Genomic DNA, 20,274 nt, shown 5'->3' with positions numbered 1-20,274 from the left:
CCTATTAGGATATATGCAAGGTACTGAGTAAATGAGTTAAACTCTTCTTGCCAAAGTCATCAAAGAGGGAGTCAGAGCATAAAATAATGAATTAAAATTTCTTTATTAACATATTTATGATGATACAATTAGCAGCATTTTAGTATCAAACCTTAACATACGCAAGGTAATACGGTAGACATTATTAACGGATGAAATTAATATCTGAGTCTACACAGGCCATTTATGCTGTTTTTCCAGGGTCTCTGTGGCTCTTCCACTGAAGTTATGGTGGAAGAGCGGGAGACGCCTCCAGAAATTCACCCCCTCAATGTCCAAGATTGACATAAAACCAGTACAGTTAGTTTAAACTAGATTCCGTGTATAACTGACAAGTTAACAGCTTTCAATAACAGGGCAAGCGATTTATATTAAAAGTCAAGTTATTTATTGGCGATAAGCTCACAGCTTTAGCAATGATTCCAGGAGCTTATACAACCTCGTCCTGTTGAGTCAATATGGAGTTGGTGGTCTTGTCTCCCCTCCCTCTGGGATGCTTGTGATTACCTCCAGAGCATTAGCATGATGTATCTACCCATCTGTTGTCGTAGTATCGCCTCCTTCTTCCAATGTCTGTTCTCTATCAGCAGAACTGACCTTGTTTTTGTTTTCAGTTTAACTCTTAATATCAAACACATAAATTTGCCTATCTCTGGCTAGTAGAGTTCTTAAACTTAAGAGTCCTGGAAATTCATGGTGGTTCTCCCAGTCTCCTGCTGCATCTCTGGTGGGAAATGAGCAGAACTCCAGGAAAATGGATGAAAACAGCCATCTCTTGCCAGAGTTACAGTGGCGGCACTTGGAGAACCCCCATGGAATTTCAGTGCCAAGTCTCTCTGAACTAATGTATCTGCCCTTTCCATCAAGAACCTTCTATCCATCTGAAGCTGTCAAGACTTCTCTGATCTCCCTGACTAGCTTGTGTCAAAAACACCATCTTTTGTACCTTTGATTCTCAAAGTAAACCTCCTTCAATACATTGTTTAAGCCAAAATCAGCTGAGTGAAACCTTGTTACAAGGATTCCCTTTTTTGGTGACAATAAACAGGTAAATGTCAAACACTTATAATGTGTAAATTTTAATTACTTGATAAAAGCCAGGTCTGCTTATTAGTTGCTCTAGTTTATTAGTTGAAGGTCTTTCACCCTCTTTAGCTTTGAATAACGGTGGTAAGACAATCTGGATAGGGATTAAATCGCTCCCATGCGCTCTTATTTTGTCAATAAAAACATGGCCTTCCATTCAATCTTAACAAGTTTGGGTGTATCTAGCTTCTTTGGGTCAAACTTACTCACAAGAGCACTATGTTTGAGCATGATGTCCTGTCGCTACTCAGGGCAATGCTACATACACTGCTCTTCCAATTGAAATCACCATTGCCAGCTGCAACACACTGCCCCCAGTAATTGTGGCACATGGCCTGACTGGAACTATAGGTAAGGAATTGGCTGCCCCTGGCAAGGGTTGGAATGGATTGATTGATTTTACCATCTGTGGCTGGGTAACATTGCCTGTAGCCTTCATTAGAGGTATCCCATCTGATCAGGGCAAAACAAATGCCGCTGTAGGTGTAACTGAAGTGACCCCCGCAGCCCTTGTAGTGATTGCGGTCCTTTGATCAAATTTATCAACGAAACCTGTGCGACATAACCACCACGGGTCCATGTTAGATTGTCTCCTTGTGGTAGAGGTGTGACGTGCCAGCTGGGCCACCAGGGATCGGAGTGCTGGGGGGTGCCGGGCTCACAGAGCGCAGCCGGGGGTTTCACAGGAGGTCGGGGACGGCAACAGGGACAGGTGCTGGCAGGCGGCCAGCAACAAAAATGGCCGCCCAGCCCCTCCCCTTTAATTTGTGCCGCCCCGGCCGCAGGTAGGCCCCCCTGACCCTGTCGGACATAGCGTCCAGCGGTAAGTCAGGAACATCGCAGCCGGGGCACGAGCGGGGCGCTGCGCACACCGATGACGTCATCGCCGTGGGGTGCTAACGGTTATCGCCACCGCTAACCTCCCGCTGAATTTCGCGGGAGGCGTTAGCAGCGCCATGCCCAGACGCTAGTTGCTTTGTGCCCCGTTAGCGCCCTCTTAGGGCACTAACCGGAGGTGCAAATCAACCGAATTTACCCCCCCACCCCCGGTGTATATCACGGGCTCTTTGCTTTAGCTGTCCCTTAAGGCTTCTTGGGCATCAATGGCTCTTTGACAGTGTTGTGTGACTACCTGTACCAGTAGCTCAGCTACTTTTGAATCTTTTGATCGTGTTTTGCTTCCTTTTGAACAAGCTGTTTCCCAATATTCTCATCTCATTGCAGGTCCGGGTCGAATTGCTGAATTCCTACTTCCTTTTCGGCTAACTCTTGCTCTACCTCCTGCAGGTCTGATTTCCTGTCCTGGAGTTCTCACACCTTTTAGTTTAGTTGCTCTTTATATTTTGTATCCCTTTTCCAGGATCTCCGTTTCCCTCAGGGTTAGCTGTTCGGTTTTTTTAATAGGCTGCTTCCCTTTGCACTAATTGTTGTTTAAATAACATAACCTATACTTAAACTTTGGCCATGAAAATATGTTCATGCCACCGAGGAAGAAATGAAATCGCTAATTTCATTTGTTTAATCTGTCCACTTGCAGACTTCTTAAGAGTATCATTATTAGACTACTCTTCTTTAACAGTATCATGCAATTGCTTTCAAATTTCAGGAGGCGACAGCTCCAGTCCATCAGTCATGATGACTTCATCAAGTTTAAACATTGGTCGAGACTACATTTAAGATTTAAATCAATTACTTTTGGTCAATCCAGTGGATTGTCTCTTTAAATTAACTTGTGAACAGCAAGTGCAGTTTGAGACATTTTGCTCTCTCGGCTGTTTGTGCAGGGGCTAGCTCCATCCCTTTCTCACAGACAATTCTGCAGGGTGCTAACCTGATTAACCCTTCTCTCTTATATGCAGTTTCTGACTTAGCTGACACATCGCACATATCAACAAACACAACTTGTACAAATACTTTGATCTTTGATTCTTCAGCATGAGTTCAATTCACGCAGTTGGTTTTATAAATTACTTTTAATGGCATCAAGTGGATTCATTCTGCTGAAAGACTAATCCCAGTTTAATAGTGCCCCGACAAAATCTTGGGAGATTCAAATCATGGCCCAAATAAGTGGTAAACCCATAAGTCTTGTGAGGAACATTAATCAAAGGATACCGGACAAATCCTTAACCTTTCACCGTAACCTTTCGTCGGGAGTGATACTCATTGGGATTAGTGTTTGTGGAAGAGGAGAGAGGTGAGGGATTATATTGCATTATCACAAAACTACCGACTCTGCAGTCGCACTGACAACGTCGAACACAAATTAGATCCCACAATGTCTTTGGTGACTTCACATCGTAAATTACACCAGCTCACTCCTCAGTACAAATCAGACCACAAAGTAAATTGAACCCATTTATGAATTATTTCCACCATACTTGCCAGGAATGACAATCTGTGTTTTCATATCAATTGGGACTCTTGTATTTTACAGGAAAAGTGAGCTCGGTATCGATATGGGATGAAAAATGAGAAATACGCTAGTGAGATAGAATAAGCGTAAGTCTAGATCTCAGTGTCTCATTAGTAGCCCATAGACAGGTTACAACCATTTTGCAACTGCGATAGTATGAGGCCAAGATATGGAACAGACAGGATAGATATTTCCTCCAAGGAGATTGCAAGATAGACATGGACAAGGAAAGCCAGTAGATCTTCATGGCTCTGCACAGAAGGAATCTATAGCAAACCCCCCGCCAATCACAACATTCAACTGTACTACAAATTATTCCAGGATTTCTGCCTTCTCTCCTACATCTAGAATATCATGACTATGGTGATCAATTTTTGTGTGAAGGAGAATTTCCAGATATTAGTCCTTAATTTGCCTTTTATCTGTGCTCACTTGTCCGACTGTGCTGGATTAATTTGAAATTGCATTTTGGATTTACCTTTTTTTATAGTTTATCATCTGCACATAGCAAAAATGGGTAACACATGTTCTCCATGAATGATGTTGGAATAGCAAAGGATGAAGCTGAAAGAGAACTAAGGGTAGAAATTGGACCTTGTTGTACCCCAAAACAGGTGCAACGACGCCCAATTTTGGGGACACTAACGTCCTGCACCCCAAGAATAGCTGAAAAACATCTGATCAAAAATTGGGTTGGACCTTCTTTCAGGCGTCGGGAGTGGCTACCTAAGCAGGTGTTAGCTGCCTTGTATATGCAGATGAGAGGCCTAACGCCTGTATTAGGATCCCTCAGGGATATTGAGCTGTCCTGATTGGAGCTGGGGCCGTGCCTGCTCCCCTAAGGTCTGCTAGATGTGGATGTGGCCTAGCCAGTGGCTGCCATTGAGAAGATAAGTTTAATTTTTCTTTTCAAAATTATGTGGAGCTGGAGCTGGCCACAATTGCCCCCCCACCCTCCCCTCCCCTCCCCCAGGCACGTACCTGAGGGCCACTGCCAACAAGGCCCAAAATTGGTTGTCTGAAATGAGCAAGCATGTGGAGGCATGACAGGCGCCGGCAGCTGCCCATATTAGTTAGATGAGGCCTGAGGCCCAATTTCGGTTCAGATGCAGATGAATTTCTACCCCTAGGAGTTTTAGTAGATTCAATGCTCAACATGTCCAACCAATGCAGAACAGAAACCAACAAAGGCAATAGATTGTTGAACTACATAGGCCGAAACAGTAGAATACAAGTCAGTGGAAAATAGTGAGCAAACTGGTATAGGGCTCTGGTCAGACTGCAGCTTGTCAACAACAACAACAACTTGTATTTATATAGCGCCTTTAACGTAGTAAAACGTCCCAAGGCGCTGCACAGGAGTATTTTAAGACAACAAATTTGACACCGATCCACATAAGGATAAATTAGGGCAGGTGACCAAAATCTTGGTCAAATCGGTAGGTTTTAAGGAGCGTCTTAAAGGAGGAAAGAGAGGTAGAGAGGCTTAGGGAGGGAATTCCAGAGCTTAGGGCCTAGGCAACAGAACGCACGACCACCAAAGGTTGAGCGATTATAATCAGGGATGCTCAAGAGGGCAGAATTAGAGGAACGCAGATATCTCGGGGTGGGGGTTGTGGGGCTGAAGGATATTACAGAGATAGGGAGGGGCGAGGCCATGGAGGGATTTGAAAACAAAGATGAGTATTTTGAAATCGAGGCGCTGCTTAACTGGGAGCCAATGTAGATTAGCAAGCACAGGGGTGATGGGCGAACGGGACTTGGTGCGGGTTAAAACACGGGCAGCCGAGTCCAGTTATATCCAGTTCAGTAATATCAAAGAGATACAAGGGAGACAGAGTATACAAAAAAGTTATGGTAATGGAAAAGGTAAATCTAGTGGTACAACATCAAATTAAACTGTGGGAGTAGGGCAAGGGGACACAGGTTCAAACTAGTAAAAAGTAAATTTGGGACAGATATCAGGAAGTTCTTCTTCACACAATGAGTGATCAACACTTGGAATGAACTGTCAGATGGAGCAGTGGAGGGGAAAACCCTGCAATAATTTAATTAGGTACAGCAAGGCCTTTCTGGACGGCTGAATTAAGATGGGCCGGAGTACTTTCCTCACCCGTAAATATCCTGTAATCTTGTTATATACCTCTATAAGGCCACTTCTCAAGGACTCCAGTCTCTTCATAACTCAGCTCTTTGCTCCTAGAGCCTGAATATTTCCGTCATTTCTCACTGACTAGAACTGAACACAGTACTCTAAGCGTGGTCTGACCAGCGAAATATACAGTTTGGTCATGACTTCCTCTAACTTGTATTCTACTGCTTTGGCTATGTAGAGCATACTCTTGGCTTTGTTGATTCCTGTTCCACAGTGATTTGCATGTAACAGTAGATTGGACAATCAGGTACGCCCGAATTCTTTGGGCATAAAGTGGGCGTTCCCAATTGAAAAATTGGGTGGAGATTCGTTGTGCCAGATCTCTGCCTATTTTGCCCCTTTATAATTCTCTGACCAGGTTTGGAAATGGTGTGTTACGTACCTGCCAGTTTGTGGGTGGATGCATGTAAATCAGTGCACGTTGACTAAATAACATGCACATAACTTTCTATCATTTCCACCCTTTTCATTGTTTCTTTTATCCACCCAGATAAACTGAGTGTTCAACAAGAATGTGGGGTAGAGTTTCCACTTTGGATGCAATCGGCAATCCAGACGCAAATTGCGCTCAAAACTGCGATAATTTTCTGAATTGAATTTTTTGCTTAAGTTTCTGCTCAAACCCATTTGAATAACGCCAAACGTAAAATCTTCCATGAACCAGCGCAATCGGGCAGCGTTTTAGAACATCAATGTTTCTTGCATTAAAAAAATAGTCCTTGATGTATTTAAGAGTGCTAACCTGGTGCACTTTTATTAATACAGCTGAAAATGGGTTTATCACAAAAAAAACAGGCATTTTTAATGATTAGTCCGCCACCTTTGAGTAACCTGTGATTTTAAATAACTGACAATGACTTTAAAAAACTATACAGAGCCATTTATTGGCATCATTGGTGTATAGTAGGCAGTTTCTTAGTAAATTAAATATTTTTTAATATTAAAAGCTTTTAAAAGGTGCCCTTGCACCTAAAAAAAATGCTTAATTTTAAGAGCCTCCTCGAAGGCCCGCAAACAGGCGCAATTAGCAGAAACTCGCCATGGTGATTAATTTGATGTGGGAGGTGTGGCCAGTTTTGTGGGCGGGGCCGGCTTCTGACAGATTACTTTCCCACCTAGCTTTGTATCATCAGCAAACTTGGATACATTACACTTTGTCCCTTCATCTAAGTCATTAATATAGATTGCATATAGCTGAGGCCCCAACACTGATCCTTGCGGCACCCCACTAGTTACAGCCTGCCAACCTGAAAATGACCCGTTTATCCCTACTCTCTGTTTTCTGTCCATTAATCAATCCTCTATCCATGCTAATATATTACCCCCAACCCTATGAGCCCTTATCTTGCGCAGCAACCTTTTATGTGGCACCTTATCAAATGCCTTTTGGAAATCCAAATACACTACATCCACTGGTTCCCCTTTATCTACCCTGCTAGTTGCATTCTCAAAAAACTCTAATTCATTTGTTAAACACGATTTCCCTTTCATAAAACCTCCTACATTCCTGCTTTTTGGAGAAAGAGGGGAAACAACAGAGGGAGATCAGGCAACTCACCTACTGCTACCTACTCACCTAAAGTGCTTTGAGACGCCCGGTGGTCATGAAAGGCGCTATATAAATGCAAGTCTTTCTTTCTTTACTCCCTGTTGAGTTTAGATAGGATGTTGTCATGTAACCCTATTGCCCTTACGAAGGTATTATAGGATATTATCCTACATCCTTTACCTTTAATACAAGTTCGAGGAGTAGAATAATACTGTATTAAATCAAGTCAATGAGATAATAAAACATAACCCCTTACATATGAGGTATATATGAGATATAGGTACCAATAATATCACATACCCTAGGGGATATCATCTTTTCTGCACGCACTAGCCTTAGATGATGTAGAACAGAGAGGCCTGTGAAGCGCCTTTGGACATATTACTACGTTTAAGGCGCTATATAAATGCAAGTTGCTATTTTTAGCCTTTGGGAGTTGAATTCTTATATGTTTCATTAGTAGGACAAATGTGTGGGTCAGATATAATTCCCCCCCTGTGTGTGTCCTGTTGACAGTTGCTGTTATCCTTTGTTTTGTACGCCTTTGATGTCTTACCTCTTCCGATCTTTATTGCAAAACAAGAAACGGTATTCTCTTATCTACAATGGCTTCTTCGCACTCCCCCCTTCTGTGATTAAAAAGCCTGTCTGGAACCGCTTTACATCTCTCTCTCGCTCTAGTGTGTTTTAAACTCTCAAAATTATATAATTCTATATAATGTCAATTAATGTGTCAGCTGTGGCTCAGTGGGTAGCACACTTGCCTTTCAGTCAGAAGGTTGTGGGTTCAAGTCCCACTCCAGGGACTTGAGCACATAAAGCTAGGCTGATACTCCAGTGCAGTGCTGAGGGAGAGCTGCACTGTCGGAGGTGCCATCTTTCAGATGTGACGTTAAACCGAGGCCCTGTCTGCTTTCTCAGGTGGATGTAAAAGATCTCATGGCAGTATTTCAAAGAAGAGCAGGGGAGCTATCCCCAGTGTCCTGGCCACTATTTATCCCTCAACCAACAAAACAAATTATCAGGTCATTATCACGTTGCTGTTTGTGGGAGCTCGCTGTGTGCAAATTGGCTGCTGTGTTTCCCACATTACAACAGTGACTACACTTCAAAAGTACTTCATTGGCTGTAAAGCGCTTTGAGACGTCCGGTGGACGTGTGAGGCGCTATATAAATGCAAGTCTTTCTTTTTTCTTATTCTATTTAATAATCGATATGGCCCTACCATTACACCTCCACATTGAAATATATAGGCGGAGATGCACTTAAGTCTACATGCCCATGGAGTAGTGTAGGTAGAGACTTCAATTCACCAGGGAAGCCAGGGTCAACACACCCCATGTTGGGCAGGTACAAGTCACCCGATTGGAAATTCTTGGTCGCAGTGCGTGAAATCAACTTTCCTTCGAGATCTCTTAACTTCCCTTATAGCTATTCCAGCAGCAATTTTCAATGCACGGGGCGGGGCCGGTTGTGGTTGGGTCCCTTGTTGACTAAGGAAATCTGCCAGTCTCAGCTGGTTGTAACTATTTATTCTTTTGGAAAAAACTTCAGGACAGCTTCATTGTTTCCAGACTTTTCTTGGTGCAGTTCCACTTTTCAGAGCCCACAGCAGAAATAACATGAAACTATCAAGGAAATAGAGGGAAAGAAACCCTGGCAGTTTCATGGGAAAATCTGAGCATGATCTGGGAACACTGAAACAGAATACGGTGAATTTTGGCCCAGGTTTTAATAATAATTACAAGCAGCCAACACCTCAATTTCCCTTTATTTCCCCTCAACTAACAAATCTCTGGGTTCCATTAATCTTCTAGAACCACTGCTAAAGACTGTCTAAAAATATCTTGGAAACGCAAAGCTAAAGTTCAATGTGAGAGATCACTGGTTAAAAGAAACCACCCACCGAATCAGCATGTTAATAAATATCTGCAGGGAGATAACGAAAAGGGGGAAATCATTGTGCTGGGGAAATATTTTAGAAGGGATTAAAATAAGTTGGAAAGCTGATTCATTTGAGGTACAATTGAAGAAAATTTCAAATAAATACACCTTTCTAAGAAAAAAAGAACTTGCATTTACAGTATATAGAACCTTTATGACCCCAGGGCGTCCCAAAGCATTTTACAGGCAACGAAGTATTTTTGAAGTGTAGTCACTGTTGTTATGTCATCTTGATGGTAGGATTGAGGATTTCAATTTTTGAGATTGATTCAATTTTGTTGGCCCAGCATTCAGCATTTCACCAAGTTGAATCTAAAGATCCAATTCCAGTACCACTGCTATATTGATAGCGCACAATAGCTTCTAAGAACCCTCCTGCACAATCCACCAGCTCTGGACAGTGGCGCTCTTTCTCAAATTATCGTTGTCTCTGTTTTGTCAGAAGTCCAGTGTGGACTCAGTATAACTGTGTTTCTTCTGTTCCAGGACATTACTAGGACCCTATGGAGTAGACCGGAGAGTGCATTGTGTAGACTTTACAGACTGCGAGAATGGACTGGGTAAGTGGTCCTGTAATACATCCAAAACATTTCCTTTGTACAGAAGGAGAGAAACACCTCATGGGGAAGGGCTTTTCACCTTGTGCATTTGAATTATACTCATTATTAAAGTATCCATCTTCTTCCTGGATGCTGAATCATAACCTTGTTGCATTACCATGGAGATGTGACATTCTGAAGTCCTTATAATAAGTCACAATCATATATTATTGCTCTTTATAAATGTGTTATGATCTTCCTATCCATAGTACAGGAGGAAATCTTCAGTGATTCACACATAAATATCTGCAAGGTGTTTATTTTCCCTCACCAGGCTTTCTTGTAGGAATCGTCAGATCCCTAACTGAAACACTGAGGTCGAGTCAGTCCGATAATAAAACGAAGTTTAATAGAAACTAGAGAACAAACAATTGCATGCAGGAGAAATAATCAACAGGTCTTTTCTGGTGCTGGTTTCACGAGGTCTGAGTTGGGAACCTCCCACTCTCTGACGTCATCACGTCATCACGTTTCCCGCCGTTCGGGGCGTCACGTGACCAACGTGATGACGTCATTGCGCTGATTCTGGGGCTTATCCAGAACGGCTATTTACATACAGTAAACAAACATAGGTGCTGTAGCACTCTGTTAAAGGCAGTTATACATTTATACAGGAGTCCGTTGGTGGCTTTGCCACATTCTCCTGATTCTCAAGGTTTGACTTCTGGCTGGGGTTTCATTCAGCAAATGCTGGCCACACTCTGGTACCTCGACCAGGTGACCACTATTCACTTGTAACCTTGATGGTGGCAGGTCATTTGACTGTGCAGGCACTACAGCCAATACCAATTCTGTTCTAATCCAGAGTCCACACATTCCCAGCAGAAGTCGCTGGGCAGACATCATGAACCGGAACTATTGCCGATTTCCCCCCCCCCCCTTCCTATCCCAGGGGCACAAGAGACCACTGGTATACCTTCACTGCTGCCAAGAGCAGCTAACTCAGCACAGGCCAGGAATTGAATGTGGGATCTTCGTGGTCTGTATGACTCAGCAACTTGTTGCAACTACTGTATTGGAAGAAATGCAACAGTTAAACCTCATTAATACAAACTCATGGGAACCTGAGAACCAGTTTATGGTCAAGGGTCCATCTGATGTTGGCTGGGATTCATCTGCTGACCATAATGAAGCTGCAGTAGGGACCATGGAAGACAGTCACAACAGGACACTTGTAAGAATAGAATTTGTCATAATGAATAATAAATGCATAATTCAACATGCAAATCCCATCCGTTACTCTAATAATCTGAGGAGGTAGAATTAGAGAAGTTAAAATGAAAGGATGTGATGACGAGACAGCTTGGAGTGGGATTCCTGCTGGCTGGCTTTAGCTGTAACTGGTTTTGATTTGAAGAGTGGAGCGCACAGTAAGGAAACACCAATTCTGTATCAGTTGTTTGGGAACAGTTTGGGTTAAAGATTGCTTATGTTTCTTCTTCTTTCTTATTACTTATGCCTATTTTTTCACCTCTTCGTAATGCTTGCTCTTCCTTAATAGAGAGAGTATCTAGGTGACCTGCTCCCTGTCAACAGCAGGTCACAAAGATAATCATGTCAATGATGACTCCCTCCTAACTATTATCTTCTCTGTTTGCTTCCATCCCCAAGATTAGGATCTTGCTACGTGGGATTGGGGGCATAAACCAGCATGTGTGCAGAATATCACTATACCCTGCAGCAACAAGCCACATTTAAATAGGTTTAATGAAGTAATTGAATTAATACTTTTTCCTTTGAGTCTGCTTAACTGACTGAAACTCACCAGGCCAGCCAGCTCTGCACATTAAGGCAAGGGTTAATGAATCAGTGCGGTCTGAAAGTTCTACACTGGCTAGCATGACCCAACCATTACAAGCAAGAGAAGAAAAAAGCTCAGCATGAAAATCAAGTATTCATCTACAAATTAAACGGCTTGTGTTAATAAATACAAACTTGAAACGAGAAAGCACTACATGAGTCTGGCAAAAAAAAACTTGGCTGGGAGAGATGACCACTACTCAATGTGGATAAATATTTGCTATTTTTTTATTGTGTTATTTCCCAGGGTGGAGGTGCGCGGCACAGGAAGACGTCTACATTATATTTCTATCTAATAAGGGATAGAGAAGCTCCTGCAATTATTCTGATGCTTTGCAGCGAATGACACGCTCCTATCATTGAACAATTAGGATGTAAGCAGGAGTGACCGGGCTTATTTACAGTAGGTATCTAATACAAGAAAGCAGATGATCCTGATGTCACGTGGGCCAGGGGTTAGGTAAATCAAATCACACAGATCTGTCTAATTGATCCCAAGCTGCTGTACTTATTGCTACTGTTACCAATCCCAGTGTCACAATTAGCCTATTTGCAAGACACATATTATCACAGTTATGAGTGAAATATTTGGTCACTTCTTTCCCTATATTTACACCCAACTTTTTTAAAGATTGAAATATATTCGTTTTGGATTTTTCAACACAAAGTGTTCATGTGAGGGGCTGTAAATTTGTTCAGGGTTTAAAAACATAGCTCAACTGCGAGTGAATTAACAGTGACAACATTAAGGGCTGTCTCTAATTTTTAGTATTTCGGTTCCAGGTGGGAAGTCAGCCAAATTTCCACTGGAGAATTCCACAACCTTCTTTTTCAGACGACACAAAGCTGGGTGGGCGTGTGTGCTGTGAGGAGGATGCCGAGAAACTCCAGGATGATTTGGACAGGTTGGGTGATTGGGCAGATGCATGGCAGATGCAATATAATGTGGATAAATGCGAGGTTATCCACTTTGGTGGCAAAAACAGGAAGGCAGATTATTATCTGAACGGCAATAGATTGGGAGAAGGGGAAGTGCAACGAGACCTGGGTGTCCTTGTGCACCAGTCGCTGAAGGTAAGCATGCAGGTGCAGCAGGCGGTTAAGAAGGCAAATGGTATGTTGGCCTTCATAGCGAGAGGATTCGAGTACAGGAACAAGGATGTCTTGCTGCAGTTGTACAGGGCCTTGGTGAGACCACACCTTGAGTACTGTGTGCAGTTTTGGTCGCCTTATCTGAGGAAGGATGTTCTTGTCATGGAGGGCGTGCAGCGAAGATTCACCAGATTAAAACTGGGATGTCAGGAATGACGTATGAAAAGAGATTGGGTCGATTAGGCTTATATTCGCTAGAGTTTAGAAGAATGAAAGGGGATCTCATTGAAACTTATAAAATTCTAACAGGACTAGACAGACTAGATGCAGGAAGGATGTTCCCGATGGTGGGAGAGTCCAGAACCAGGGGTCACAGCCTAAGGATAAGGGGTAAGCCATTTAGGACTGAGATGAGGAGGAATTTCTTCACCCAGAGAGTGGTGAACCTGTGGAATTCTCTACCACAAAAGGCAGTTGAGGCTAATTCATTAAATATATTCAAGAAGGAGTTAGATATATTTCTTAAGGCTAAAGGGATCAAAGGATATGGAGAGAAGGCAGGGACAGGGTACTGAATTTGGATGATCAGCCATGATCTCATTAAATGGCGGAACAGGCTTGAGGGGCTGAATGGCCCACTCCTGCTCCTATCTTCTATGTTTCTATGTTTTCACTGACCTTTAGTGGATAACAGCTTTCATTATCTTAAGCTGAGCATGATGCCTATCCCTGTTCGTGAGAGTCATGTTGTTTCAATTGGTTAAAGTATTTATTCTTAAGCCTGATTTATCCTTGTACATGATCAGCTAGCCACCTTGGCTTGGTTTTACATGGGGGACACACAGGGTTTCCTTTTGCATAGAAATGGTTTTAAAGATATTCCATTTTCCATCTGTATTACTAACCCCGCCTAGTAGGGTTGCCCAATTAACCCAACTTAACTCCTCTGCCATTTTTGCACATTTAGCCCTCTTGAAATCTAGTACCAGCACTGAATTTTTGTACGACTGATCAAGTTGACTCTTATTTTGTGGTCACTGTTGCTCAGATGTTCTGCCAGATGGAGGTCTGATACTATATCAGGGTCATTACTAAGAACTAAATCAAGTACTCAATTACCCTTAGACTCCTTATCAGATGATGAGTTAGAAAACATTCATGTATAATGTCTACAGATCTTTCAGCTGACCTGCCCACAATGCTAGATGGCTCACCATTGTTTGCGAAGTTAACCTTCCATTATGAAAATATGACTAAACTCAGATACGTTAGTAATTTGTGTCCATAGTGCCTCGTCATAATGGACGCCTTGACCTGGAGGTCTAGAACAAGTGCTAATGATAAATTTGAGGTCGTTAGTTTGTTCCAATAGCTTCAGCTGATGCACCTACAACAACCACTTGCATTTATATGACACCTTTAATGTAGTAAAATGATCCAAGACGTTTCACAATAGCGATTATCAAACAAAATGTGACACTGTGGCGGAGCCACTGAATGACTCTGGGCAACTGTACATAATTCCCTTTAACAATGTGCTAACACCAGCCTAAGCCTGGACCATTGTGTTAGACATTTCTTTGTTTTGTATATAGTGTTTGTATGCACGGGGCGTGGCCCCTTTAAGAGCACGGGAAAATGCGGGCAAACGCGATGACGTCACATCGCAAACCACGTGACTGCCCAGGCAGTCTTCGTGGAATCTCCATCTGGTTAAGACCTGTTTTCGTGGCTCCCCTGTATCGATCTCATCAAACTGTTTGAACTCGTTTAGTTTTACATTAAAGACCTGTTTGATTGATCTCCTGAGTCGACCTCAGTTATTAGTTAGGAATTCGTCAATTCCTACATTGGTGACCCTGTTTTTTTGTGAACGTTTTTCACAAAAAGGACACAGCATGGAGGCCAACACCGTTTCGCTGAAGCTACCGCAGTTCTGGGAGCAGCAAGCAACCTCGTGGTTCATTCAGGTCGAGGCCCAATTCGCCCTGAGGGACATCGCTGCGGATCAGACCAAATATCTCTATGTGGTCTCTGCACTCGACAGCTCTACCGCCTCGTGGATCGTCAGCCTCCTCGAGAACCCTCCAACGGAGCACAAGTATGAAACCATCAAGGCGCGGTTGCTACAAGTTTTCGGGCTCACTAAAGCGGAGCACGCCCGTCGATTGCTCGCTATGCCCGGGCTCGGGGACTCCAAGCCTTCGGAGTTAATGAGCCAAATGCTCACACTCCTTGGCTCCAAACCGGAATGCTTCCTATTCCGTGAAATATTCCTCAGCCAGCTACCGGAACAGGTGCAAGCCGCCCTGGCCAGATCCGAAGTTGAGGACTGTGCAGCACTCGCGGCAGAGGTGGACAAAATTTTTGCGGTTACTCAGCAGTATTGCGCCACCACGAGGCGCCGATCCCCCACAGATGCCGCCCCAGCTCTTCAGCCTGCTGGGCTGTGTTTCTACCACGCGCAGTTCGGCGCGAAAGCGAGACATTGCCGCCCTCCCTGCAGCTTCCCCCAAAAAGAAAAACAACTACGACCACCGAGGAACGGGTCTAACGGGCGCCCCGCGGCCGCGATGGCGATCGGCAATGTGGGCAAGTTGCTATTTATCACCGATACTCTCTCCGGTCGTCGTTTTCTGTGCGACACCGGGGCGCAGTGCAGCATATTACCCGTGTCCGCCCTCGACGTGCAGACCGGGATTCACGGCCTTGCCCTTGAAGCGGCCAATGGCGGAGCGATTCAGACCTTCGGCAGACGGCGGATGCAGTTGTGTTTCGGGGGCCAACGTTTTTACTGGGAGTTTGTGACGGCCAAGGTTTCGCAACCCATTCTCGGCGCGGATTTCCTGTGCACCAACAGCCTCCTGGTTGACGTGAGGAACCGGCGGTTGATCAACGCGGCAACTTTTCATTCTATCCCTTGTTACCACAGTAACACTACGTCGCGCACCGTCGCCTCTGCTTTTCCGGCTCCGGATGAGTTCGCTCGCCTGCTCGGTGAATTCCCTGACCTGACAAGACCCACATTCTCCTCCACAGCCATGAAACATGGTGTGGAACACCACATCACCACCAACGGCCCCCCAGTCTACACGCGGGCCCGGCGCCTGGAACCTGGCAAGCTGGCGGTCGCAAAAGCAGAGTTCGCAACCATGGAACGGTTAGGGATTATTCGCCGGTCGAATAGTCCCTGGTCTTCACCCCTCCACATCGTCCCGAAGCCTGGCGGCGGATGGTGGCCATGCAGCGACTATCGACGCCTAACCGACGCCACCACTCCTGATCGGTACCCGATCCCCCACATCCAGGATTTCTCCACCCATTTGGCAGGGAACACTGTCTTCTCGAAAGTCGACCTCGTCCGGGGCTACCACCAGGTCCCCGTTCATCCCCAAGACGTCCAGAAGACTGCAGTCATCACCCCATTCGGCCTTTTTGAGTTTTTAAGAATGCCGTTTGGGTTAAAGAACGCTACCCAGGCTTTCCAACGCCTGATGGACTCCGTGCTGCGGGACCTCAAGTTCCTCTTCATCTACCTGGATGATATTCTCATTGCCAGTCCCACTAAAGAAGAACACATCTGTCACCTACGCACCCTTTTTCGACGTCTCAGCCAACATGGCCTGATTATCAACCCGGCCAAGTGTCAGTTTGGCCTGCAACAAATTGATTTCCTGGGGCATTGCATCACTTCAGAGGGAGCGGTTCCTTTACAAGCGAAGGTAGAGGTGGTGATGTCCTTTCCATGCCCGCAAACCATTAAGGCTTGCAGGAATTCCTAGGCATGGTAAACTTTTACCACCGTTTCGTGCCTAAGGGAGCACTACTCATGCAGCCCCTGTACGAGGCCCTCAAGGGCAAGACTGGCAAAGATACGGTAGACTGGACGGTTGACATGGACCAGGCGTTCGCCAACACCAAAAGCGCCTTGGCCAATGCGACTATGCTGGCGCACTCGCTGCCAGGAGCCACCATCGCCCTCACCACCGATGCGTCAGACTACGCAATCGGCACCGTGCAAGAGCAGTGGGTGAACGGGACCTGGCAGCCGTTGGCATTCTTCAGCTGTCAACTACGGCGGAACGAGAGAGCGTATAGCACGTTTGACCAGGAGTTGCTCGCTCTTTTTCTGGCCATCTGACATTTTTGCTTCCTCCTGGAAGGACGTCCCTTCACCGCCTTCGTGGACAATAAGCCGCTTACCTTCGCCATGGCCAAGACCGCCGAACCGTGGTCATCCCGATAGCAACGTCAACTGACCTACATATCCGAGTTCACCACGGATATACAGCACGTGGCCGGTAAGGACAACCTGGTGGCCGACTGCCTCTCCCGCGCGACCGTCAATACGGTTCATTTAGGCATCGATTACGCCCTCATGGCAGCGGATCAAGCCTCGGACCCAGAAGTCCAGGCCTACAGAACTACCGTCACTGGCCTCCAGTTGGCCGACATCAAGTTCCATGCGGCAGGTACCACGCTCTTGTGTGACGACTCCGTACGGGACCCTCGCCCTGTCGTACCGGCCGTCTGGTGCTGCAAACTGTTCGACGCCATACATGGGTTGTCACACCCAGGAATGAAGGCCTCTCAGAAGCTGATGACAGCGAAATTCGTATGGCACGGCATGCACAAGGATGTCCACGACTGGACAAACACCTGTGTGGTTGGCCAAAAAGCCAAAGTACAGCGTCACATCAAAGCTCCGTTGGCCACCTTCACAGTTCCGGAGCGATGGTTTGACCATGTCAATGTGGGCCTGGTAGGACCACTCCCACCCTCCCATGGTTTTTCACACATCCTGACCAAGGTTGACCGCACCACCAGATGGCCAGAGGCGGTTCCCTTATCATCCACTACTTCGGCGGACGTAGCCAGGGCGTTCATTTCCACCTGGGTCGCCCGTTTCGGAGTGCCCGCTGATATTTCTTCGGACAGGGGACCACAGTTTTCCTCTGAACTCTGGAATGCAGTGGCCCAAGGACTCGGTGTCAAATTACACCGCACCACAGCCTACCACCCACAGGCGAATGGTCTCTGTTGTATCCGTGTGTTAATGGAGACACGGAATGCAGGAGTTGGTTTAACAGGTGTTTACTGAACAAAGTCTGGAGGTGAACTAAAAGATACAAGACGCTATACAGGCTTATATACCCGAGTGGTCACTACCGGTATTACAGTACACAGGGGCTCTTAAAGGTACATACACTACAATTCCTCCCCTTTTAGATAATTAGTACATAACATTTTAAGTAATCATTAATTAACATGTTTACAAGAACAATAATCTACACATTTGCTGCAGTTAATCAATTATAAGTCAGTCTCTCTGGAGGCTTCCTGACTCGGTCCGGATAACGCCTCGGTGGTGTAGTAGTTTTCGGTGGTGTAGTAGGTTCTTTTGGCAAGGTCGATTCGGCTTGAATGCCAGTGTCGGGTTCATCTGGTTCCAGTATCACCGGATCGGAGGTAGATACCATGGGTATCTCTGCTTCATCATTAGGCGTATAGAGTTATGGTGTAGGTTGTCCCTTTTCGGATGACTCTATGATCTGGTCAGCATGGCGCCTTATTATGCTTTCACCAATGTCCACGGTATACATCAGCATTCCTAGCCGTGTGCAAATAGTTCCAGGCTGCCATTTCTCGGTACGGTAGTCCCGGGCCAAAACTTGTTGACCTATCTGGAAGGTTCTAGTTGGCCTTTCATTCATGCCTTGAAATTGCCGGTTCTCTACGTCCCTTCTGATGTTTGGCTTGATCAAATCCAGCCGGCATCTTAGTCTTCTATTGAAGAACATCATGGCGGGAGTTTGGTTTGTAACCACATGTGTTGCATTCCTGTAGGCAAACAAGAAGTTATCTACCTTATGTTGTAGATTTATGACTTCATTACCCATGGCCTTTATGGCCTTCTTGAAGGTCTGGACAAACCTTTCAGCTAATCCATTGGTGGCGGGATGGTATGGGGCGGACGTGTAGTGCTTAACCCCATTGTTTTTTAAGAACGTCCTGAATTCTTCGGACACAAATTGCGGTCCATTATCAGAACAGATCTGTTCAGGCAGCCCATTCCTGGCAAATATGGTCCTTAATACTGTGATGGTTTTTTTCGTGGTGGTGGAGGACATCTTTATTACCTCCGGCCACTTGGAGTGTGCATCAACCACGATTAAGAACATTGAGTCCATAAATGGACCAGCAAAGTCGATATGTACCCTTTGCCATGGAGATGAGGGCCACTCCCATGGATGTAGAGGGGCTTGTGGTGGGGCGTTTTGGACCTTCTGGCATCCTAGACAGCTCTTGGTCATTTCTTCGATGTCTCCATCGATACCTGGCCACCACACAAACGCTCTGGCTAGGTTCTTCATTTTCACTCCACCCAGATGCCCCTTGTGAAGCTCCTTTAGCACTTTATCCTGGAGTTTGGGTGGAATCACCACTCTGGATCCACACATCAAGGTTCCTCAGCACACTGACAGCTGTTCTCTTCTTTGCGAGAATGCTGGCAACAGTGGCTCGCCATGTGCTGGCCATCCCTTCACCGTTAAATCGTAGACTCGTGAGAGAGTCGGGTCATTTCTCGTTTCCTTTTCAATGGTAGAATTTGTTACTGGTAGACATTCCACTATGGTTGAGTGGAACATCTCCACTGGGTCCACTGTAGGTGCCTCTTCTACCATTGGCAACGGTAGGCGCGATAAACCGTCAGCATTCCCATGCTGTTTTGATCCTTTGTATTCTATGTCATATTGGTGTGCCCCTAGGAAAAGGGACCACCTCTGTAGCCTTTGCGCTGTCATAATGGGAACGCCCTTTTTAGGGTTGAATATGGAGACGAGGGGTTGATGGTCAGTCAACAAGGTAAATTTTTGTCCGTGTAGGTAATGGTTGAATTTCTTCACTCCCCACACCAGGCTGAGTGCTTCCCTGTCGATCTGGGCATAGTTACGCTCAGCTGAGTTCAATGAGCGTGACGCAAAAGCTATCGGCCGCTCCGAGCCATCAGGGAATCTATGCGATAATACCGCTCCTACGCCGTAAGGGGATGCATCGCACGCCAGTCTGATTGGCAGTGATGGGTTGTAATGAGCCAAAACTTCCTTGGACGTGATCAAGCCTTTGCATTTATGGAAGGCACGTTTACAGTCTTCGCTCCATTTCCAAATTACTCCCGTTTGTAGCAGTGCGTTAAGAGGGTGCAGAACAGTTGACAAGTTCGGTAAAAATTTATGATAGTAATTTATCAATCCCAGGAACGACCTTAATTGTGAGACATTTTCAGGTGCTGGGGCTTTTATGACCGCTTCAATTTTTTCAGGTGACTTATGCAACCCTTCTTCGTTAATTATATGGCCACAATATGATATTTGTTTCTGGAAAAATTCGCACTTGGGGCGATTTGCTCGTAGGCCCCGTTCTCTCAGCTTAGTGAACACCTGCTCCAAATTGGCAAGGTGCTCGTTGTCGTTTTCTCCTGTTACAAGGATGTCGTCTAGGTAGCATTGAGTCCCCGGAATTCCTTGCAGGACTTGCTCCATAGCTCTTTGCCAGATAGCTGGAGCTGATGCTACTCCGAAAACCAGTCGAT

At 45.3% G+C, this 20,274-nt stretch overlaps 1 protein-coding gene across 1 annotated transcript in view; it reads left to right on the top strand.

Annotated features, from left to right (window-relative positions):
• The window catches only part of LOC147110564 (syntaxin-binding protein 4), a 200,326-nt gene that overhangs the window by 28,158 nt on the left and 151,894 nt on the right, over positions 1-20,274 (top strand). Inside the window, exon 2 of the mRNA XM_086000649.1 lies at positions 9,676-9,749. Coding sequence (XP_085856775.1) covers positions 9,676-9,749 — 74 coding nt within the window. The remainder of the gene's footprint in view (positions 1-9,675; positions 9,750-20,274) is intronic.

This window comes from Somniosus microcephalus, chromosome 11 (assembly GCF_052327205.1).
Source record: "Somniosus microcephalus isolate GS21.2 chromosome 11, FLI_Smic_1.0, whole genome shotgun sequence".
Lineage (NCBI taxonomy): Eukaryota > Metazoa > Chordata > Chondrichthyes > Squaliformes > Somniosidae > Somniosus > Somniosus microcephalus.
Note: the sequence above shows the minus strand (reverse complement) of the source record. Positions and strands in the feature narration are given on the sequence as shown.